This window comes from Grus americana, chromosome 7 (assembly GCF_028858705.1).
Source record: "Grus americana isolate bGruAme1 chromosome 7, bGruAme1.mat, whole genome shotgun sequence".
In the NCBI taxonomy this organism is placed as follows: domain Eukaryota; kingdom Metazoa; phylum Chordata; class Aves; order Gruiformes; family Gruidae; genus Grus; species Grus americana.
In genome coordinates, this window is record NC_072858.1 from 14,029,352 (window position 1) to 14,054,040 (window position 24,689).

General features: G+C 47.4%; 1 protein-coding gene across 4 annotated transcripts in view; it reads left to right on the top strand.

The window, feature by feature from the left end:
• The window catches only part of SH3PXD2A (SH3 and PX domains 2A), a 268,737-nt gene that overhangs the window by 54,895 nt on the left and 189,153 nt on the right, over positions 1 to 24,689 (top strand). For all 4 annotated transcript variants that reach the window (XM_054832109.1, XM_054832111.1, XM_054832112.1 and 1 more), the window contains exon 3: positions 22,967 to 23,042. In XM_054832109.1, the coding sequence (XP_054688084.1) occupies positions 22,967 to 23,042 (76 nt within the window). The remainder of the gene's footprint in view (positions 1 to 22,966; positions 23,043 to 24,689) is intronic.

Genomic DNA, 24,689 nt, shown 5'->3' on the forward strand with positions numbered 1-24,689 from the left:
TCCAGCAAGAGTGCTGAGCCCGAGCAGCTGGACCAGAGCTTCCCCTGGCTGCAGATTTACAGGTACAATCAGGGAAATCTTGGAAATTAAATGAGTGGCAGAGCTCAGCAGTGATGGACTGTCACTGCTTAAGAGCCCACTGGGGTGGGCTTTTCAGAGCGTGTGTGGACCTTGAGTATGAGAGAAGCAGCCTGCACTGAAGGCTCTTGACCTAAAGCTGTGTAACCTTTGGGAAAGATTTGGGAAAGTTCAGCTGTGATGCCAGTTTCTGGTTCAGCTTCTCTCTCCAGTTCAGATCTGACAGATGTGAAATAATGCCACATTACCAGATGCTCACATATTCATGGGATAGTATTTTTAGAACAGGACAAAGACTGGAAAAGTCTCTGTGGATATTACTTGGAACCTATTAACAAATTGCTTTACCTGCTTTTTGCGTGCATGCATTTTTTATGAATTATCTAGAAAGAGTTTAACTCAAGCAGGTTTGTCCGAGCCAAGAATCTCAAGGGAGCGCTGCAGAACTGTTATGGATAGCAGATTTCCCAGTGGATTAATTCACATTGTCTGGAGTGGGAACCCGACTTACAAAGGATTAAAGCCACTCTGCTGGGGAACAGGAAGGTGAGCTTACATCGTACTGTCAGATAACTCTGCATCCACCATTTGAACCACACAAGCTTGTTACCTCCAAAGATCCTTCAAGGAATACCTGAAGAATATCAAACTCCACTTATGGGCCTGTAGCAAGCACAGAAAGCAGTGAAATTAGTCAAAAGAGTTATTTGATGGGAATTATTCCCTTGCTTTCTAGAGGTTTGGTTGATGTAAGTTGTTCTTGCTATCAGTACCTGCATCCACACCTATCGCTGACCCGGAGACTGTGAGGATGGTGGAAACCCTTCAATGTGGGAAGGGCTCTCCTGGATACAGCCACAGAGAGGAAGAGCAGCAAGTTCTCCCAAATGAACTGGGTTGACTTAGATCAGCTGAGAAGGATTCAGACCTATTTCATAGCCATTGGTTGCTTTTCATGTTAAAAAAATCAAATGTAGCAGGATGCATGGGTCCCTGCAAAGTTTAGAAAAACATGCCTGAAATTGCCAAAAATTCTGAACCATGATGGAACACTTTGGTATTGGGCCCGTGCCTCCTGGTTTTGTTTCTGGATGATACGTTGTACGAGGGATTATGCAGAATCGTGGTAAGCTGGGCTGAAAGTCTTTCTTCAGCAGAGCATGTCAAGGCTCAGTGTATACCTCCCATGTTATCCTACCTCCATCTCCATTATTCTGGTGTTGGAACGTCTCGTCATAGCCCATTAGGTCTCCACAGCAGGCTTTTGGGAGGAACCCACTTGTTTGTTAACCTTGTTCCAGGTTTTGTTTGCTGGAACAATAAAACACAGGAGAGCAGTTTGGCTGTGGGACCAGCCCCAGCCGAAGCTACAACTCTGGGGCTGCTCTCACACAGGCAGTGAATTCTCCAAGTACCGCTTTATTAGCGTATTTCCTCTTTTACCACAGATCAAGATCAGCCTTTTTATTTTTTTTTTTTTCCTGGAATCTCTGTGTGAAAATTAAATTCCTCTGCAGGATTTTTCTGTGGCCTTTCTTCCCTGGAGTACCCAAGCCCAAAACGTTCAGGCATGACAATTCCACCCCCTCCACCACTTCGCGGCTCTCCCCTAATCGTACTCAACTTTCAATTATTTATACTGCCGGAAAATTGCGCCGAGTTCACACCCCCAGCCCTGAAACACAATTCCGCTTTTGTGCAGGGAATACAATCCTTCACTTTCATTAAGTGTGTGGAGACCGAGATGAGAAGTGCCTGTTGTGTTCACATCCCTTGGCTCGTGATGAGAGGAGCTGGTTGTTTTTGCAAATGTCCTAAATAGCCCTGTAAGGGTTACGGCGAGTTTATTTACATTATTGCATTTAAGTGCAAATAGAAAATTGCCCAGCCATAATGGAAAGGTTATGCAGGGCTCTGTCAGGGCTCTTTTCCCTGCCACCTCGCCCCTCCCGGCTTTCTGCTCTTACAGGCTCAGACGTGGGAAGGCTGTGTCTGGAAGGAGCTGTAGCTCTTGGTCCTGTAACACCAGAGTTTGCTTACCAGACAAACAAAAGTGTCAACTGGCGTTTCTTCCACTGTAGACTGCGTGTAGTCCTGCCTGCCATAGGAAAGGCTCCTGATCAGACTCACCCCAGCCTGATTTATGAGCATTGGGTGCTATTTACTTCTTCCCTGTAGCACCTGAATAACTGACCTTTTCTGCAGAAGCAGGCTATGAAGTATGAAGTTGGGAGTACGTTTTCTGCCTTATTCCCTTCCTGCTTGCCTAGAGTTGTGGCGTGCTTCTCCTTTTCTGCTGCCAGAGCAGTTTCATGTCTCATGCAAACACAAGTATTCCCACTGCAGAACTGTCTTTTGCAATTTCCTCTTTCCCTCCTTCAGGGGAAGCATCGATGAGTCTCCAGTGGAGTGAGCAGTCATGGCAGCAAAACCCACAGAGAAGCCACGCTGTTGAGCAGATGATGCAAAGTCATGCAGAAAGCAAGAGTCCTCCTGCTCTGGGACAGCAGCTTTGTGCACCCTCCTTCCTGGGTGCCCTGTTTGAACAACACCCAGCCAAGCTGGGGGCTTTGCTCTCCACCTTTTGCTTTTCATTTAAAAGGAGACATCTGGTCTATAGGATCCATGGAGGAAAGGGAGGACTTGAGCTCTTACAGCATGTCAGATCCTTTCTCACTGCCTGTAGTTTTCTGAAGCTACACCATTTAACTGTTGGGTTAGCATTCGCTCTTCCATGCCCAGGAGAAGCACGCAGGGTATATGTGCAAGAGGAGGGTGTCCTAGGAGCATGCCAAGGATGTGTTACTGATCCACGGCATTCCCAAGTCCAAACCCTGAGAGCTTAATTCTGGGTGGGATCCGCAGGTCTGTAGTAGCAGGTCACACTGTTCAGGCCTGCAGCTGCAGCAGAGCTGGTGTGAGCTGCAGCTGTCCCTAACGGTGCGGGTCCTTGCCCATGGGACTCATTCAAGTGCAGCTGGGACCCTTTGAGGGTGCAAAGCTAGCAGAGCGGGGAGTTGCAGTCCAGGAAGGAGGTCCATGCTTTGGAGCAGAGTGAGTTGCTGACAAATTCTTGATCGGCAGATATGAACAAGCTCCCAAAGAACTAAGCAGAGACTTGGAAAAGCATCTCTGTGTCTAAGATAATTTCTAAACCTGCAGTGCAAGCAGGGCTCTGTACTGAAGCTGTTGATGAGACATCAGTGTCGATGCAGAGATCCTTCTGATTCACCAGGTGCAGTCAAGGGCAGATCCTAATTGATTTAGAGCGTTTTTGCAAACTGAGTTAGCATTGGAGCCGTGTGCCTGGATCTTGATGCATTTGGGTTTTTTAAGGGTGTGTTAAGAAAACCAGTGGGACTTGCTGAGCTACTATCTTCAGCTAGGTGTTTTGAGAGAGGCGAAGGACGACCACGAAAACACTGTGTGAGGGAGAGAGAGGAAAATGCCAAATGGGAAAGAATTAGAAAGTGAACCAGAAAAGGACTAAGTAAAATAACAGGGAAAAAATTCCATTGAAGGACTAAGGTGAGTTTAACGATTGAAGTTTTGTCTTATAGTATAGAGTATATCTTATCCATCTGGAGAAAAAATGATTTCACAGGCTTTTATTTTTATCTGACTAATCTCTGGCTTTTGACAGCCCAGTGAGTTGGGACATTTTGGCCTCTCTGTGGTCTGGGGAACTTTGAAATCCAAATCTAGGCTTGTCCTGGTCACTACAGTGATGTGCTGCAGCTGCCTGAGCAAAACTGGTTTGTGTGTCTTCCTGGTGAGGAAAACATGTTGTGGGATGATACATGGTGAACACCTGCATCCCTGTATCAAATCCAGGTTGTCTTGTAGTTTTTGGTGTGTTGGTGGCTGTTACTGCAGCTTAGCAAAAACCTGTGTAGTTGTCTGTGATGCCTATTGTGTTACCGTGCTGAAGGTTAGAGGGTGCTGATTCTGACACATCTCGCTTGTACATAAGGGTAGGATTTAGCATTTGGTGTTTCAGGAGGTGGCAGAGATTCAGTTGCCATTGGGATCTGGGAATAAGGCAGATGGAAAAGTAAAAGGTGGTGTGCTCCACAAAGGTGGTCCCTGGCTATCCTTAAGCAAAAGGAGAAGTTTGCAAAAAACATTTCCAAGGTGGAGAGAAGCCCTGCAAAGCTTCGGGTTTGTTCTGGCTGTGGGACAGCCCTGGATTACACGGCTGGGCAGGGGTGTGCTGTGGGCTGCAGGAGCAATAGGGCTGTAGGTTCCTGCCTGTTGCTGTTAATAAACCTCATGTCAAATCCTGTTCTGCTCTTAGGTCAAAATATATTTCATCACTTTAGTTTTTTGTGTAATTAGGAGCCAGGAGTCTGTGGTGTGGAACAAGGAGTGGGGAACTGCTGGTGTGGCAGGAAGGTTATCTGGAAATATCCACCCATAAAAAGGGGGCTATAATCAGCCCTCCTGGAGAAAGTTTGTTCATTAATGTTTGTAAAATGCTTTGAAGTCTTCGGCTGGGAGTCTTTTTAACAGAGCCAAATGTTAGTTGTATTACAGTAGCTAAGCCAGACCTTAATGACCATGTTCTCTCTCCTCCCCCCCAAGCCCCCAGCCATTTCTAACAGGTTTTGGTGACGAAGTGAAATGTCAGCAGAGTGACCAGAGAGAAGTGAACTGCTCAGGAGAAGTATAAATAGTGCTTTTCTTTCTTGGGATTATGTCCTAGTCCCATGGACTTTTGCTGCTAGGAGTGGAATTTATAGAAGGGATGAGTTTATTTCTAGGCTTGTACCATGTTATCCCGGTTGGTAACTGGTTTAGGGTCCCATTGCATTAGTACTCACCAGTGACTTTTGGGGGATTAAAGTCATCCCAGCTTGTCTCGGTGGGAAGTCGCTGTAGCAAAGCTGCCACAGTGGGATGAGAGGGAGCCATGGCTGTCGATGGGGTGCATGGTGAGCAAAGGACTTCGCTGGGGTGAAACAAGGAGGCCTCAGGGCAGGATGCAGGGGAAAGCTGGTTTGATGGGGTTCTCAGCTCTGGCTGCCCATAAGTGTCCTTGCTCCTTGCCTATCCGTTTCCTACGGCATTGCCTATTTCCTATCCGTAACAGAATAGTACTTGCTTTTTGATTTGCTTGATTTCTGGTGGCAGGAGGTGAGGCTTGGTGATGCCATTGGTGGCAGCAAGGGCCATTTTCTGTCATATGAAGGAAACGGGGTGGGTTCAGTCCATGCTGTGTTCCCAGAGTACCTGTGGATGGGATCACAGCGCGGAGGTGAGCAGGTAACCGAGTGCACCAGGAGTCGTGGTGTGAAGACACATCCCAAAGAGTGAGCTGCTGTTACAAAACTAATCTCCGGACTTGCACCCATTTGCTCTGGGTGGCAACTAGGAACATCTCCTTAGCATGGCCTGATGTGTCATGTGTTCAGACATGGCCAATAACCTTCCCGGCCAGCTCTGATACCCTGGCTCGTTGTACATCTGTTCCCTGGCCTTGCCCAGGGTTAGGCTGGCATGGCTCCTGCCTAAAGGACTGCGTTTGCTGATCATTGCCTGAAGATTTGAGTTGCCTATACATGCCTTGGTGTGGGTAAGGCTGCTTTGCGTTGGGATGATGGGTCTCAACTGGGTGAGAAAGGAGATGTCTCCAGCCCAGAGGCAGACCACGCTATGTTCCATGCACCCCATAGCAAGGATGCTGGAAAGGTGTCTTGGAAAAACAGAGAGGAGCCAGTGTCTTCCCCAGAAACCTGACATTTCTGGTGACCCTTCCTTTGAAATCACCCTCTGATCATGGAGCTCGCAGCCAAAGACCGACCCAGCCCTTGCCTCTAATCTCGTCTTTCCTCTTTGAGTCCGGTCCCTGGAAAGATGCAGCTCTCCAAGAAGACATTCCAGGGGGGTTTAATCACTGTTGCTCGCTGCAGCCCTGCTGTGCTTGTGGTCTAAGCACCTGCTGTTTCATTTAATTAGCAACAAATGGGAGGCGTGGGTTGGGGAGAACAGAGAGCAGCACCCTGGTGAAGTATTTGCTGTGATGTGATGTATTTTATTTTGGGTTCGGAACGGAGGCCATGAGGAACATTTTCCAGAGGGCTCCATAAACCACCTCCGTTCACAGGGTGATTATTTGAGGAGGGAGGGGGGTGTGGATTTAAATCGGTGCCGCTAATTTCTGCAAACAACCACATTATTTTTAATTCATACTCCAGGCTCCCTCCACCCATGGCTTGATGTCAGGAGCTGTGAATTTTCCACGTCATAACAAAGTCCCTCTATAAAAGAGAGCCCTTTAAATATATTTTTAAAAATTGATTTCAGATACATCAGGCTCTCAAGTCAGTCTTCAGAATGGAAAAATAACTCTTTCCTTCCCTCGTGGTGACCTGTTAATTTATTTGTATTTCAGTAGCGCATACCAGCTCTGAGCAGAGGTGGGTCTCTCTGGTGTTAGAGGCTGGAAAATGCATGAGAAGCCACAAGCCCTGATGAATATGTTGAAAGAAATAATCCCTTTGTTCTCCATGATTAGTAAAGCTTGGGAGCTCTCTGTTAAGATAAAAGCATTACACTGCTAGCAGCGTTTTACCAATGCAGGGAAAGGAGATGGGGACAACTGGGGTGAGACTTCGGGATCGAGCCACTTGTGCTGGGCCCTGACTGTGCCCCTGTCCTCAGGAGATCAGCAGCCAGAGCTTCGTGCAGGGAAGGTTACAGTCGCAGCTTCCATGTGCCCACCAGCACTAGGGGCTGTTTTTCTCCATGGGGGTGGCAAGTTTAATGGTAGTCTCTCATACTTTTGGTGCAAACCAGAATTCATAGTATAAATACATATAAAGTGTATGGCCTTCTGTCTTATTTTCTTAGGATGATTAAAGCACCACAAGGCCTGCAAGGAAGAACACTGTATTCCCCCCCCCCAGCAGAGTTGAGTTTAAGAGATTTGGATTTTGGTTTCTCCATTCTGTAAAAGCTTTCATCTCCCATGGATTTTGAGAGGATAAATTCATTCATGGCCATCAAGTGCCCAGATACAGCGGTGACTGGGGTTGTGATGAAAATTTGGACTGGTCATTGTGTTCACGTGCAGAGTTTTAAACTTAGTCCCGGATATTGGGTTCTGGTCCAATGACATTAAAAGTTCACAGAAAATTCACATTTTGTCCGATTGTCATCATCTTGAACACCAGAAATACGGAAATCCTTGCTCTGTGTCCATCCTACAGGCCTTCAGTATTAGAATAGACTATTTCAGCTGGAAGGGACCTACAGTGACTATCTAGTCCAACTGCCTGACCGCTTCAGGGCTGACCAAAAGTTAAAGCATGTTGTTAAGGACATTGTCCAAATACCTCTTAAGCACTGACAGGCTTGTGACATCAACCACCTCTCTAGGAAGCCTATTCCAGTGTTTGACCACCCTCTTGGTAAAGAATATAAGCCAGTTGGTAGTTATCCATTGCCAACACAATCAGTGGCACCATAATAGCCCTGGAGACTTCCCAGTTGGGAAGGCAAATGTAAGAGAGGTTTCCCTGGGAAGAGAATTGGTGGTACCTGAAAATCCAGTGGCATCGTGGAAGAAAGAATCACCTTTGCATGATGTGCCTCTTCAACCTAGAAATCATTGATTTTTCAGAAATTCCTCTTGCTTTTCTGAGTAGGTTCATTGTTTTTTCATCTCCTTGCAGGCATGCAGGGCTCATCTCCTGGGCCTGGCGACTCCTACGAGTCAGCACTATGCTGAGAATCAACTCCATAACCCCCTGGCACTACCTCTTCCTCCTCTTAGTTTTTCCTCCTTTCTCCATATTCCTCTCTGATGTTAGAAATAGGTTCTTTCTATGTGGATCAAATCTGGAAGCAATACCTTGAAGGACACATTGAGACTCGGGATATAAAGTTTGGAGTTCTTTTTCCACCTTCTTTGACATTTGAGAGATGATGTTTCTAAGTAGATGAGATACTATTACAGTGTCAGCCTGTCTGTCATCGGTAGCATTGATGTTTGAATCATGTTCTGCTCGGTTTTAACAGAAATGCAAGAGAAGCTGTCTGGCTGTTTGCCTTGTTGCAAATTTGTTTCTGTTTTCAAGCCTCTGTTGTATCTGCGCTGTTCAGTGCTCTTCAGTCCCGCATCCAGGCAGAGGATTGCCTGCCCAGGCTGCTCTTGCTGCCTGTAATGGAGAAAAGCCCCTTTGCTTGCCCCTTCACCTGCTGGTGCTTGCTTTCGAAATATGAGAATCTTCCTCCAGCTTCAAATCCTTCTCCACGTTGATACTAATCTGCAAGCTTCAAAGCAGGGGTGAGATTTCAAAGCTTCCTTAACCATGTTAGATCTGCAGTTTGATGCTCAGGCTGTGTTGAAAGCCCGGGTCTGAAGCACTTATAATCACATCTCTGCACCTGTTGGAGCGGGGAAAATTTCTTCTGAGTTTTGTTTCTGTTTTTCTTAAGTTGCTCTCAGATTTTCCTCCGTTCCTGGCCAGTGTGACGTTCTCCGGCATCTGACCTCATGGAGAGACGTGCACCAGCCTCAGATGAAGGACTAGAAACAATCATCTGCACCTGGCTGAGCAAAATAGGTTATTTGTGTGTATGCGTGTGTGTCTGGTAGTGTAATTTATTTGTTCAGTTACTTTAGCCAAGGTTTCCCCCCCAAGGAAGCCCTAATTAAGCGAGATAACTTTGCATCTGGGTTGCTGGCAAAGAGCAGCTTGCTGTGCTCGCCTGCGTGCTGGCCACAGGTGTGTAGTTCCTGCCCTCCTGTGCCCTTTTCTATCCCTGTTTGATAATGAAGGGAGGTTAGTAATAGCTGGGAATGGATGAGGCTGTTGTCTTACTTTCTGATGGAAAACAGGACATTCTGTGCTCCAAAATAGCATATCTTACCCTCAGTAGGGTACATACGTGGAATCTAATTTTCGAAGTTGCGTGTGTTCTGGTAGAAAGCAGTTGGTGTGTCATTTCTCTTCCCACCTCCTCCCTGCTCTACTTCTTTTTTGGGATCCTTTTTTTAAAGAAAATTGAAGTTTTAGGGCTAGGTTCTGCAGATGGCTGAAGAGGCAGTTCCGTAGAGAAGCTGTACCCTGATCTGTTACAGCCATAATGCCGAGGCACTAAAGGCTGATCAAATAAATACCCTGTGGAACACACAAGGATCACAGCTCCAGCAGCCAGGTCTAGATACCACAGTGCCGTCGTACAGCTTGGCTGTATTACAGGGAATTACAGGGCCTGGACATGGCCAGAATCTCATTGATGCAAGTTAACTGTGTTCCTGGATACTTTCTGTGACAAAGCATCATCAAGTAATTTTGAGGAGGGTCTGTGAAATGTTAATTCCCTGCCTGAGCCAGGGCCTGGGGCAGCAGAAACCTGTATGGTACCTGCAGCTTGTTGGTTAGACTTGGACTTTCCAACACATCTGTGGGGATATTTCCACAGTTTGGGCATCCTTCTGATGTCTCTTTATTGTGGATTTGCGTGATGGGGAGGAGGACAGGACAGACAAGTGCAAACCCATGGGGAGGATGAGAAATATCCCTGGATGCCTGCACAGTGCCCAGCAGGGTCAGTGCAAGATGACTGTTATGCTTGTCTGGCCTGCCTGTCTGTCCTGTCCGGCTTCTAAAGCTGGTCACATGATGTGGAAAGGCATAGAAATCTGCATCCTCACTGATCTTGTCCTGGTTGGACGTCAGCCTAGCCACCAAAGCAACCCATAGGTCACTACCTTCCCTTCAGAAAGCCCTTCAGAAATGTTTGGGAAGGAGCTGCTGGATGGGATGAGTTGTGTGTGAGCTGCCTATTCCTGGCAGCTTGCTCTCCCCAGGACCCTTTGCTTGCATCACCCAAGCATACCTGCATCATAATTAGTGTATCCTTCACCTGGGCAGAGCGGATTGCATGTATGGCCAGACAGGCTGGACACAGCTCTGGCTTTCAAGGCAGTGCTGTGCTGCCTGCAGCAGATAGCAGCGTACTGGGTACCTGCTGCGCCTGGTCCTGCTGGCCACGGTCCCACCACTGGGTCTCGTAAAGCTACCAGGGAGGGATACAGTCTGGAAACCTCCTGATGGGAGGATGGAGCTGGAAGCAGTCCCTCTCCTCCCGGATGCAGGCAGTAGCCTCCGTGTGCAGTTTGTCCCTCACAACTTGCAACAGTTTTATCATCTGCAAATTTGGAAAAGTCACAGCCCTGACAGTATTTCCTGACAATATGCCTGCACCACTTAAAAGCTACTGAGATTAAAAAAGACCAAAGAAACCCTCACCGTTGTCAAAGACCTCCATCGGTGCTTTTAATACCCTGCCAAATATTACATGTGATTAATTGGTATAATACACAGAATGCCATCTGGTCTGCAAGTGGCGCGCCCAGGGATGGATGATTATTATCTGAATGAAAATCCTGGAGTAACACGCGAGGCCCCGTAAACACTTGCTGTGCCCACCCTGCTCCAAGCCGCGCACACGCAGCCACCATGGCTGCCGTCCAAACCCATCTACTTTCCCAGGGTTTGCTTTCATTCTTAATTAAATTAACAAACCTTCTCAGGCAGACTTGTACTTACAAAAATAAGGGTTTAGTCCCAGCCTCCCTTCTCAGGCGGCTGGGTCAGATTTATCCTGCAGGATGTGTTGTTGCTCCTTCCAGTGCAGTATTGTGTCACGGTCTGGTCCATCTGCAAGGTCCTTTGGGATGGCTGCGCAGGTCCCCTGGGATCCTCCTTCTTGGTGTGGGCTTTAAGGACTCAGTTGTTACCCAAATCCCTCAGAGAGAGAACAGTGTCCGTGCTGTGCATTGGGGCAGCAATTGGAAGGAGCTGGTATGGGTTTGGGTGTCCAGCTAAGGTGCCTGTGTTGTGCGGTTGTGCTAGCAATGGGAGGTCTTTTTGAAACAGCTTTTCTGATACCTGTGGACTTTGTCTCCCCTGCCCAGAAGTAAATCTGCAGAGAAACCCGTCCATGAGATGCCATTGCAATAGGCACTGGTAAGAAGGACAGACTTGTTGTAAGCCGAGGTTTGTTCTTGTATTCCAGCCCCTAAATCCTTCCCTCCCTCCATTGCAACCCCAAGCAGGAAACCCCAGCTTGGAGTCTGTCCTTCCTGTGCATGGGACACCTTCGCTGTCCCTATGTGCCAGATGAGCATCCTGGGGAGACGCCAGCACCCGGGGCCAGGCAGTGCCCGAGCCGAAGGGCCCACGCTGGGGCTGGGAGTGTAAAGGCTGGCAGCTGGCTCTGAACTGTTCAAAACCGCCTGTCCTGCTGGCTGCTTGCTTACCTCCCTCGAGGCCCGGAGCAAGGTATCTGTTACCCGTGCAGCTCCATTTGCCCGCATAGGCGATGGGATTTGTTGTCTGTTCTCCTTTCTAAATCTCCCCGAAGATGGGAGACACATGTGTTTGGAACCAGATACGCAGGCAAAACATCTTGGGGTTCGGAGGTAAGGAGAGAGGGAGAGAAGGCAACAAAGGAGTTTCTTCCCAGTGTGGAGTTAAAACCTGTGGTTATGTTTTGCTTGGCACGGTTTCTTCATTGTACTGAGCTGGGCGGTCGCTCTCCCCCGTCTCCCCGAGAGCTACGAGTAGTGTCCTATGGAGATGAGTAGATACTATTTCAGATGGAGTTTCTGAAGTAAAATGTGCCATTGTGTTCAGAGCTATTGTTTCTGTTTTCAATATTGAAGTTACTTGTGGTTTCCAAGGGACAATATATTAAGCAGAGCTAACAGGCTGTAGAGAAGATGTAGATTATGAAAACAGAGGGATTAAGTTTCATACATTTGGAGCTAAAGTCTCATCTCTCTCATAGTAGCATAAGTAGGGGAGTAGTCTTGCGGGCTCACAGAACTCTACCAATTTAACTAAGGGTGTGTTTTAAAGTAGGTTTAGTTAAAACCGTGGCCACCACTGTGTGAGCAGCAGAAGTCTCTCTGTGGATTCTGTGGGTGAAAGATCAATGACCATCTAATGTATAAATCAGGTTTCAGAGCATTCCTGCGCCTGGCTTTGCACTGGTTCAAACAAAATCAGTTTGCGGAGATGGAGTGGGTAGGCTGGGTAGCTCCTGCATAAAACACTGATGAAATCAGCAGTTACACCTGTATGACAGAGGGGTAAGGAAGGGTAGAAGAGGGCATTGCTTACCAGATGTGATTCTCCAGCCCCTGACACCCCTAGTGCTTTGGGGGACCAGCTGGACCTAGGAGGGCATGTGAGGGGGCCCTTAAATGAAGAACCAGCCCCCTGCCCCTGCAAGATGCCCTCCTAAATCTGTGACCTTGCAGAGCAGGCCAGCAGTTTTGTTCTCTGGATAATCTGACAGCGCTGGACAAAACAGACTGGGACAAAACCCAATCAGCCTGCAAATCTTGCTGACCTTAATATTTGGTGTGTGATTTGTGCTAACAGCAAGTATGTAATTAATAGCAGTGTTCTGCTAATGGCTCTGCGCTGCTTTTAGGATGCGCCCTCCAGAACCTTGCTTGCAGCTGCAATGCAGCATTGGCCAGTGCTGCCAGGAGTTTCCCGAGGACTAGAGGGCTTGAAGCCCTGCAGCCTCCCACTGACCTGTCCAGCCTTTGCACTGGGCAGAGCTGCTCCTGGCTGCACAAGCAGGCTCTCCTGGACAGGATTTAGGCACTTGCATTTTTTTCATTGTGAGGTCTTTGGAGTGGCTCAGTAAGGTTGATGCACCAATAAACCCATAAAGCTCAGTGGGACTATGCTGTATTTAAATGGTTGGCTTGAAAGGACTGAAATTTAAAGAAGGATGGTAGGCAAATATTTTTTAAAATTCCCAGGTGATGTAGGAAGCAGTGATTAATGGAGGTGACCTGGGTGCTTTGCTCCCTTTCAGTGAAGTTCTTAGAGCTGCCATCGTATTTAAAAAATGGAACCTTTGCTCTGACAGTGCTGTCAGATGTAGTTCTGCTGCTGCCTGGAGGCCAATGTTAGGGGAGAGCTTGGTCCTGCACCCCTTAATGTCCAAGGGCAATTGTCACCATTGCTATAGTGTCTGTCACCGGAGCACGTTGGTCTCTTGCCACTTATGTGCAGTCTGAAGGGACACTTCAAGGCCTGTGATTTTTGTAAGGATAAAAAGTTGCAGGAGGTGAGGAAGGATGCTCTAGAGTCGAGGTCAGCTCTTCTCCCAGTCAGGATTTTCGCTGTGACCTGCAGCAAGCCTTTTAGGATGTGCCCAGGTTGAACAGCCTGAGCACCTGGGCTGTCTCTGGATGTGCTGCCTCCGGGAAAAAGGCAAAACGCTTGCACCCCCTCCCAACATTATAAGCCTTCCTCAGAAGCTTGGCTAATTGATCTGACGGGGCATGGCATCGGTGTGGCTCTGACATCTCTGCACGACCCTGCTGTGCCACATAACTGCAGCATTCATCTCTCCGTGCCTCTCTCAAACAGTCATTATTTTATGGCCTTACTTTCCAGGGATGCTGTTGGGACAAATCCACTGTAGATACGGGAGTAACAAGGGACGTATAATCATCACAGAGAGATGGAAAAGTATGAAGTAGCCTTTGTCCAAGCATCTTCCAGTGTGGTTAAGTCAGATGAGGCCAGTCTAATTTAGCACTGGGGAAAGAAAATGCTTCTGGCAGGAGACATCAATAGCTGCTCTGTGAAAGGACAGTGTGGGCTTTCTGAGCTCTTCAGAGATGCACCAAGTGCCTCTGTCATCCCAAACCAGCACCTCTGAATGTTTTGCCAGTCTGCATTAGCCACAAACGCTGGGCTTGTTTTGCGGAGCCTTTAGAGAAAGCTGCATTTCTGTATGAAAAACACCAAATGTCTCAGCTGGGAAACAGCATTCCCTCTTTTGATGGATCGTGTTGGGGAAAGACCCCCAGTCTCTGCTCCCCCCCTTCTCCTCCCCTGGCTGTTTTAGTTGGATACTGAGAGGTTTGTAAGATTTCCAAGATTTCTTGTGGAAATTTTCAGACCTGAGAGAGGCATTTTCCCTTTGGGGATTATACCATGCTGTAAATGTCTGTTCTCTTTATTTTATATGCATTTTCCTGCTTTTGTTTGACTTTCTCACGGATTGCACTATATTTAATTCAGAACATATCCTATAATGCTGTAATTGTCAGGCATGTCAGCCTGTTATTCGGATGGTTTTTGTTTCAGGGTTGTTTTTTTTTTTCTTTCAAAATAAAAGGAAATCCAGTTGCTGCTGCTTCTCAGGGATTGAATTAATGCACTTCTCTTGCATGCTGCGGCATCATGTAACACCAGGAGAGAGCCAGTGTCACTGGCTGCCTGATAGAATTATTCCTGCTGCACTATGGAACCGGTTACTGCTTTAGGAAGAGATGGAGTTTCACCTCCTTCTGCTGCATAAGATGTCAGTTATACATGTGAGCAGCTGACAAATGGGCTGTGCTGTGCTCAGTCTGTTTCATGCTCTCCCCCAAAGATTTCCAAATCTTTTGTGAACTTTTGCTAATTGATATTATTCTCGGGAACAGCTCTGTTTTGGCTAATTTGAAGGGTTGGGAGTTAGGCAGACCTCCTGCTGTCTGTGCGAGCAAACTCGTTTGTTGTTCCTGTGAGAGGGTGAAGCAGAGGAGGAATAAAAAGAAGCTCAATGCAACCCACATCCAGGGGAAATCCTCCAACAGCTGTATCCTGCAGAGGGATCTGCCCTAAGGGCAGTGGTTTTGTTCCCCATCGTGCATGAGCTTCTGTCATTGGTCTCAGCAGGTACAGTCCTGGGCTGGAGTAAATCAGGTCCTTCCACTTATGTCATGGACACTCTGCTGATTAGCTGTAGCAGCAAATCTGTTCTGAAATCAAACCACTGAGGAAGTGATCTTCTCTGAACAGACATATAAAAGGTGAATCCGTAGAGACAGGCTGTCATGTTCTCTACTCTCTTGCTTGTTCTGACCTCCTGGCATTTAAATGCTGATATGGATATGTTACCTAATAGCATGAGATCTGTTTGCTGGAAATGGTGGCTAACCATCTTCCTTAAGTGAAAGACCCCCTTGGATGCTCTGGTTAACCAGGATTTGGAATATGCTACGATTGACAAGCCCACAAATGGGAGGATAAGTATATCTGAAACCCACCGAAAATACATTTCCATTTGCTTCTGTCCTGCTGATTTTAGAAGAGTACAGTTCCTCTGAATTCAGTCTCCTGCTCAGCAGCATAAGGCTTGGAGTGTTTGTTGGCTTTTGATAAAATCTCATGCCACCTTCCTGAGATCTGTCTCGCATCTTGCAAATGCAAAAGCAGAGACAGGGCCAGAGAGGATTATCCATGGGGAAGCTCTGGCAGGCGACAGAATTCAATCTGATTCCAGCATTTCCCTTTCTTGCAGATCACACCGTTTATAACTCAAAATATAGTTGATGATGTTGTAACCGTCAGTCATGTCAGTGAGTAGCACAGCTGTTTTCAGATTCAAAATGAAAGAAGTTGCTGCTGCTCCTCAGGGTTTTGACTAATAACCCATCTTCTATTCTGGTATCTTACCTCCCCTTCTCATCTAGGCTTTCGTTATCTACATCAGGGACTTTCAATCTTTTCTGATTTGCAGATGCCATGAACCCCTCCTGCTGAGGGTGTGAGTTCCATCATCACCAGTTTCAGATCCCTGGTAGCACCTTTGCTTTTCTTCCACTTTCTTTGGCAGCCCTCTCTTATTAGATGGGTGCACACAACCACATACACGTACAGAAGTCTCCTCTCCTCCGCCCCACTTCTTTGGCTGCTCACGGCTTGGATGGGCGTACGCTTTGCTGCGTAAAAAACTGGCTGGATGGCTGGGCCCAAAGAGTTGTGGTGAATGGAGTTAAATCCAGTTGGCAGCCAGTCACAAGTCGTGTTCCCCAGGGCTCAGTACTGGAGCCAGTTCTCTTTAATATCTTTATCAATTATATGGACAAGGGGATCAAGTGCACCCTCAGTCAGTTTGCAGACAGCACCAAATTGGGCAGGAGTGTTGATCTGCTTGAGGGTAGGAAGGCTCTACAGAGGGATCTGGACAGGCTGGATCCATGGACAGAGGCCAATTGTATGGGGTTCAACAAGGCTCAGTGCTGGGTCCTGCACTTGGGTCACAACAACCCCATGCAACACTACAGGCTTAGGGAAGAGTGGTTGGAAAGCTGCCTGGCAGAAAAGGACCTGGAGGCACTGGTTGACAGCCAACTGAACATGAGCCAGCAGTGTGCCCAGGTGGCCAAGAAGGCCAACAGCATCCTGGCTTGTCTCAGAAATAGTGTGGCCAGGAGGACTAGGGAAGTGATTGTCCCCCTGTACTTGGCTCTGGTGAGCTCTCACCTCGAGTGCTGTGTTCAGTTTTGGGCCCCTCACTACAAGAAGGACACTGAGGTGCTGAAGCATGTCCAGAGAAGGGCAACAAAGCTGGTGAAGAGTCTAGAGCACAAGTCCTGTGAGGAGCAGCAGAGGGAACTGGGGTTGCTTAGCCTGGAGAAAAGGAGGCTGAGGGGGGAGACATTATCACGTTATTACTACCTGAAAGGAGGTTGTAGCCAGGTGGGTGTTGGTCTCTTCTCTCAAGTAACAAGTGATAGGACAAGAGTAAATGGCCTCAAGTTGCGCCAGGGGAGGTTTAGATTGGATATTAGGAAAAATTTCTCCATGGGAAGGGTTGTCAGTCGTTGGAACAGTCTGCCCAGGGAAGTGGTTGAGTCACCATTCCTGCAGGTGTTTAGAAGATGTGTAGATGTGGTGCTTATGGACATGGTTTAGTGGTGGACTTGGCAGTGCTAGGTTAACAGTTGGACTTGATGATCTTAAAGGTCCTTTCCAACCAAAATGGTTCTATGATTCAGTTGGCTGTAGTCTCTTTCCACCTTGGAACTCTGGGCTCAGATCAGCCTCATGAGAAGGGATCACTGAGAGCTGGGATCACCATGTGCCTGGTGCCTGGTGCCTAACTGTCCTCATGTACTTTACCTTTCAAGTCCAGCAGTGGCTAAATTAAAGTTATTGTTGGCTTGCCTCATTTTAAATGAAAAATCCATTTTCTAATGAGCACTTGGAAAATGAGAAGCTAATATGCCTCTTGGCATTCGTGTAGGAAGAGTTGTAGCCTTGGACCACTTGAGTGACCAAGAGTAAGGTGGCAAACTCGGTGGGGTTTCTGGGGGCACCTTGCCAAAAATCTGCTGCTCATGGTCTCTTGGTCATGGTTTGATTTTTATCCAATATTTCTCTGGGACAGAAGTAAATTAGACTCCCTGTGGAGGGGGAGCAAGGCCCCATCTGTCTCTGCAAAAGGTCGGAGTCCGGTGTCCCTTTGCAGCCGTGGATGTTGTTTCACTTGCCAAAGTAAGGGGTTTAAATGAAAGTCATCCTCAGGGTCTTTGTGTGTTAAAATAAATCTCCCATGATTGTAGTGCTGACCTCCTACTGGGCTTTGATTTTATCTGTGCACATGGCAAACCTACATCCACTTGAAAAGGAACCAGCAAGATATGCATGCTGATAAGAGATTATGTGAGTGTCCTAATTTGCTCATTTTAAGGGGTGTGGAGAACTTCACTCTTCTGACTGGGGGAGAGTTAAAACTGCTGCAAGGAAGGAAGAGGAGGAATTAGCAGCCCAGCAGGAAACTCTAGCTAGGGTCTGGTGTGAGGCATAGGTGGAGGTCAGGTAACTGTCTTAGTGGATTAATTTCAGGGAGTTAGATTTGGTTACAGACTTCCAAAATCTTGAGACCAAATCGGGAGCAAAGTTCCCACTGGCAAATGCCACAGGATCAGGCCATTGAACAGTTTCATGTCCCTTGCATTGGTTGGCTGAGTAAAAGCCTCTCTTGCAAAAGTCACTCCTTAGACTCATGTGCTGTAAGTCCTTATATCTACAACAGAAAGAAATGTTGTTTTATGAAAGTCTAACTAAGATAAATAAAATGTAGTAAGTAAATAATTATCAGGAAGATGCTTGGCTTCTTGTCCTCAGAGATGCTACTTGTAACATCTCAAGCAGCACTTGTTTTTCTTTGTTAAGATTTTTAATCAGGTGGTACCATTGCAAGGCAGACAGGGCCTGAATCTTATTTTCACAGCAGAACTCATGTGAAGTGACCACACATGCCATCAGCTGACGATTGCTGAGCCCATATGGTCCTTGTATGCAGGAACATCCCTCTTCACAGTATATTCGCCTTCTTAGGTAAAGGTGGCCTGAAGCAGAAGAGATGAGAAGTAACAGCTTAGCTGTAAGCGAGGACACTGGCTACACCTCTTATTTCTCATTTATGTGTGTGAGCAGCTTCCAGAGCTCCCTATTTTAGATCAAAAGCATGCAGACTATGTTATTTGCCTTTCAGTTTCTGGACATTTAATGATGAATTTGGGTCATGTTTCCAAATTTATGCTTTGCACCATAAATTCTAGAGTAGTTTTCATTTGGTTGGTTCTCACAGTGAATGCTAATTCTCAGACAGTTGCTCGCTTCCAGGAGCTGGGACTTCAACAAAAAGGCCAGTTATGAGAATTGATATCACTGAAATCTTCCTATTCCATTCTTGCAAGTCAGGTGATTTTGTGGTTATGTGCAAGTAGTAAGGAGTGGACCAGTGCTCTGAGCCTGCTCTCATTTTAATGAGCAGCAACTCACATGAGTAATTCCCTTGATTATTAATGGGATAAATCGCATTGTTATTTGCTGACCACTATAAGAAAGTCATAATCTGGACCACAGGGTTTATAGCAGATCTTCTAAATGAATTTAGCACAGAAGCAAGAAGGAAGCTGCCCGGAGCAGAAGGCAGAACTCCATGTAGGACTTATGTAGGAAAGCTGTTGGCAAACCCAGAGCAGTTTGGAGAGACAGAGCCTGGTGTGTTATTTGTAGACATGCATCTGTTGTGCCAGAAGCAGGAGTAGGGTGTGTTTGTTCAGCCTGACCCCACATGTACTGCCCAAATGGGTGGGAAGCTCACTTTCCAACTTCCATATACCCTCCCTGTTTCCAGACAGATCCCCCACCCTGTGACACAGTGACGGGCTAATAGATTTCTTGCTGCTCATCACACTGGTCGTCCAGTTGGAGGCTCCCCCATGGTAGGATTCACGTACTAACACTTGTAAGCAGATGAACTGAGTATGGACTACTCTGGGTTTGCCAAAATGCATTGCCCACTTGTGTTTTCTTATCTGCCCAAAGATTCCATCCTTTGGGACTCCTCCTCATCCAGCCTGCTCTTCTTTTCCTACATGTTGGGATGATTTTACTCCAGGTGACAGGGAATGACTTTGTCATTCAGCAAATCTTGTCCCTAAATTAAATGTCATCTATCAAAGATGAGAGTGACAATTTGTGGAGACTGTCCATGTCTGAGCGGAATAACAGGAGCATTAAGTGAAGGATTTTTATGCCCCATCATATGTATATTTGCAATAATAACAATAAATGTTTCTCCATGAAAGGAAATTATTATTACGGACTAAAGAGTTTTCAACTTTCAGATGCGCTGTAGACATCTGATTAAGTAAACTGAAAATCTGTTTATTTGGTTTTGGCTGTTAATCATCTGCATGGGGAAAGTGCTGTGACTACCAGGAGGAGTTTCTGTGGTGCAGCCCTTAGCTCCCTCCGTTCCTGGCTGCTCCATTTATCGCCACGGTTAGTGTCTCCTCTTACCGCAGCCAGGCTGAGCCAGGGTGTTAGGCATTGACTCAGGGTATCCCATCCCCTCTGGGAAATTTGGGATGTTTCATTCAGGCCCATTGCTGGTTTTTTTCCCCTGCATACGTCTCTTCCTCATTTTCCGCTTTGCCCCCTTCTCTGTGGGTGAGAGGATACAGGATCCTGCTTTTCTAGGAATTTAGATCTAACTTGGGCTGTCTTTGAATGGCAGAACTGGGTGCAGGGAAGTGCCAAGGAAGGCTCCACGCTTCTGCTCGTCTTTGTTTGGCTTTAACATCCTGAAGGGTTTCCTGCATGGCAGAACTGAACAGCAGTCATTACCTTCCAGTCTGTGTTGCAGGTTCTCCTATTAATACTCATCTGTACAGACATAGTCATGCTGGAAGTGCTTTTTTAGGCATAAATGAGAATAGCCGGGCATAGTGGCAGGGACATAGCTGCTGGGCTGCAGTTATGTGCTTGCTTAGATCCTTTTTAGGTGTGTTGGGTTTCCCATGTTATCTTGAGATTCAGCCAGTAGTTTCCTCCTGAACCTCCTGTATAGCTGCCCAGCACCAGCCTGTCTCTATTGCTGGGACAGCACAAATGCCAGACCCAACTTGTTGGTCCAGGGGCCAGTACACAAGTCAGTGGCAAATATCTTCTGGGGTCAGGGCTTGGAGAGGGACTGTTACACTCCTCCATGGGTGCCCAACCTTGTACAGTCTCCTGAGGAGCAGCAACTACACTCCTTGTCTTCAGTTTCACACAAACGTGTGCATGTTGGCCATTGGGATTTTGTCTCATATATCGAAGATGAGAAATCTTCCATGTTTCCTGGGGACTTTGCTTTGGGACAGGCTGTCCCCCCATGAATTGCATCGGTGGCCTCCTGAGCGCCTCTGCCTCCCTGCAGCTCCCTGCCATCCAGACCCTCCCAGCAGAGGCGAGAGCTGTGGCAGAAAGTGTAGTCTAGGAAATCTTAGCCAAACTCTTCTAGCTGCAGTTTATTGTATCTATTTTGCCGATATCCACCCCTTAGATAAATAGCGCTAAGTTATACACGTTGTCACTCTCTTGATGTGGTTAAAAAGGCTTGTATTAGCCAAGCTAATCTAACTCCAAGAACAACCATGGGAATTTGACTGTATCGCTTCCAGCTTGAATCAGTCACTGTGTAGTAAAGTAAGAATCGCCTTCCTGGCTAAAAGTGTAGCAACAGGAAAACTTCAAGTCAATCAGTGGGGATTCCCTCCCCCTCTTTTTTTTTTTTTCTTTGAACAAAACTCCTGCCCATGGCTGACCTCAGACACCCGGAGCTCTACCTACAAGAAAACAAAATTTCCCATTTTCAATAAAAAACGTGTCTCCTTAGGCAGAAAAGTGAGTTAGCTAACAATCTGCAAAGCTATGGTGTATTTATTTACCAGGCTGACTCCCTGATGGGGAAACATGTGGGATCTTTTAACTTTTTCTCCTGCGCAGATGTTCCTTCTACTCCTGGGTTTCCTCTTGATCTTTGGTTTGCTGTACCATATGGTGAAAATGCTGGAGATGTTTTGTGCGGTGGAAGAGGACAAGGATTCTGTGTGCTTAAAACAAAACCAGCAAAAAATTCTTTTTTTCCCCATGTTAGAAAAACAAAAAATAAAATTTTAAAGAAAGTCTTGTTGAGCTAGCAAAACTGCTAACTCACACACCCTCACTGTCAGACACATAGCATTGATGAGATTAAATGCTGATTGATGAGCCCCCCCATGCAGCTTTTGCTGCCACTTTAGGTATTTGTATTGAGCTGTAGATCCAGTTCAGGTGAGGAGGTAAGGGTCTGCAAGGTCAAGTAACAGGACCGCTTCCTTTCCTTCCTTACCTTCCTCAGAGGCCACAGGTCCTGTGAACTGTGGGTTGAGACACATCTCTCCTGGTCTGTTGGAAACGAGTCACTGGGCTAGCAGGAGCTTTGGTGTTCCCACAGGCCAAGGGAGCCGAGGCTTCTGTGTAGGATCAACAGGGACATAGAGCATTGCATTGTACATCTGAAACATGGGAAGAAATGAAATAGAATATGAAGATTTGGGTATTTATCTTGATAGCACCACGGGCTGAATGACAGCGAAAGGGTGCAGAGGGTGAGTGGGAGGGGTGAGAGGCTCTGGCAGTTTTCAGGGCTGGGGACAGTCTCTCTTGGGCAGGTCCATGAAGGTGCCACTGGAGCAGGTGCTTCTTGCCTTTCTGGCTGAGGTTGTGCATGGCCAGTGTTCATCTTCAGTGGCACTGGTCCATCCAGGCTTATCACCCAAAGAGAAATTGTAGGGCTCATTCAGGAACATCAGGTCAATGTACCGCTTTCTTAGGCTTGCTTCCATAGAAAGTCACTGGTGGTCAGCAGTCTGCTCCACCATGCAAGCTGGCCATAGCCATCAATACCCCTTTGAGCTCTGCAGGTTGGAGGCTGGTCAGCCCTTAGGGGTGTGTTAGAAACAGGTGGTTGTGGTGGGCAGGGTTTAGGAGCTGGTGGGGCAAGATCTTAGCTGATGTGGGTGAAACTCTAGCTCAGGTGATCCATAACCATGTGCTAAAGACTGCTTGTTAAGGGCTGAGAGCGCACCTACTACGAGCTGTGCCTTCTGGCCATTCGTGGTGGTGATGTCCTCTGGGATGCTCTGCTCCCTGAGGCCTCTGTCCCTGCTGCCCTTTCTTTGCTGCTGCCCTCCGTGTAGGGACTGCAGTGGAAGATATTCCCCCCAAACCCATCTCTCTCTCCCTGGGAAAGCATGAGTGCTCTCACTGCACCTGGGCAGTGGGCCGTGCCTTGCCAGCAAGAAGGCAGAGCGGGTGTTTTATTAAATAACTTTTAATCCGGTTGCTTGAACAGCATTTTTAGCCAGGTGGGTGGTCTGTCGCAGGGATAGGTAAAACCTGTGTCTCCACCAACACAGGCAGGCTGTGGATTAGGGCTGAAGCATGTATTTTGTAACCAAGGATGAGATCCTAATTTTAGAACGGTGGCAAGGCCAGGCTCAGATGTCTGCCTGGGCCTCGTCCCAGCTCCTCTGCGCTGCCAGAAACTTGCCCTCCCTTTCTTGGAGCGAACTGTATCATACCTTTTTATGCACAGACTCCCCTGCAACGAGGCAGAGGGGTTCCTGCAGTTGCTTTGCTTTGCTAATCCTCTTTTAAACCACATGCAGACCAAGAGATCCCCTGGTCCCTATGCAGCCAGTCCGTGTTTTTCCCCTAAGACGTTTGTTCTGTTTCCTTTGCAGATGCAGCTTCTGGACAAGTTCCCTATTGAAGGAGGCCAGAAAGACCCCAAGCAAAGAATCATCCCTTTTCTACCAGGTAATGCAGTGGGGAAACCCAGAATAAGATGGTTGAGAGCAGTTGAGGACTGCAGTTCCCCAGCCACCCTTTCTAGTACTTTTTGTGACCTGTCTTAACAAATGCCATTTCTCTGAGAGCTCGTGCATGCAGCCTTGTGATACCAGACCTCCACCTCCTCCTAAAATAACTGGCATGGTGTTTAGGGCTCCCAGGGGATCCTGCATCAGCTGTTCAGGTTCAGGTTGGCTCGTGCCCTGCTGCACAGAGGAATTCAATGGCTTCTGTGGGGTGCAACCAGACAGCCTGAGCTTGGGCTGCCAAGTAGGGGGCCACCAGAGGCCAGAGACACTGTTTTCTCCATTTGTGGATGCCGTGGCTCTGCAAACACTGTTACTGTACAATAAGGAATGAATAATTAGAGTTGCCGCTGAGATATAAAGGAAACTGAAAGAAGGTTGAATGCAAACAGGGATTTCTGCAATGCTAGCCAAAAAGATAAATAATATCTCTTTGGCCTCAGCCACTGTTCCTCTGACAGCTTTCAGAGAGGGGCTGGACATGATGGATATCCTCTTCTCAAGGTAATGGCACACACTTCCACACAGCTTCTCCCAGCAGCAACTGCAGGGATGGCAAGGAGAGATGAGCCAGACCGCAGCATGCTCTTGGAAATGCACGCTTGGGCCAGCTCTCTATTGTCTGACTGCACGATTCTGGCTGTGGGTTTAAAGTTTGGCTCGCTGCACTGCCTGCCAGGATAAATGGAGTATTTTCAGCCTGTTAAAAGGTCCGTTCTGTCTTTAACTATAAAAAGGAGATCCCAGATCTTCCCCAAAGGTCTGTAAAGAGAAGTTGGCTTGGGAGGGCTTAGTCGTCTCCAGGAGCATGCTGCGGTCCCCAACACTGTATGCAGGCAGAGCCGCTGCTCCAGATGTGTGGTGAGCACAGCTCCAGGCCGAGTGGGGAAGCAGGGAATTGGAAACCAGCAGTGCAAATATCCGACACAGGCATCAGAGCTGCAGCAGGGCAGCACGGCAGCCTCCATGGGCCTTCTGGAAGGCAGGCCCAGGATCGGACTTTGCTCTCTGCAGTGCCCTGTGCTGCATCCAGCCCCTCTGCAGCCAGGGGGAGGTGGTGTTGCCTTCCATTTCCAACCTGGGATGAGGAGAGGAGTCCAAACATGGGCTCTGTTTCCAGCTGTGCCACCAACAAACTCATAGACAAGTCACTTTGTGAAACTTCTGTACAATGAGGATGGATACTGCTGGCCTGCCTTTCTTGCTGGAAAGCATTGTGAGACCCTGGAAAAGCACTGTACAGGAGTGCAAATGGCTTTAGGTGAGGTGCTGCAGGAAAATCTCTGTCTGCAGGTAACAGTTGTTCCTCCTGTATTGGCCATCACTGACCCATTTCTTTTACTTTGTGCTAGAAAAATATTGGCTGAATGTAGGTGACTGATGCTCAGCCTGTGGGCAGTTCTTAGGGATGGATGTCCCGATACATGAGCGGGTGATACTGGCAGAGGACGAGATGCATCCCATGTGCCCATTACAACACTTCCTACCCTTCCCACTGTCCAAGAACATAATGGAGATGGTACTGCTGCATGTCCTTGAGGGGAAGAGTTATATCTGGGAAACATTTGTGTTGACTTAGTGTCCCAAA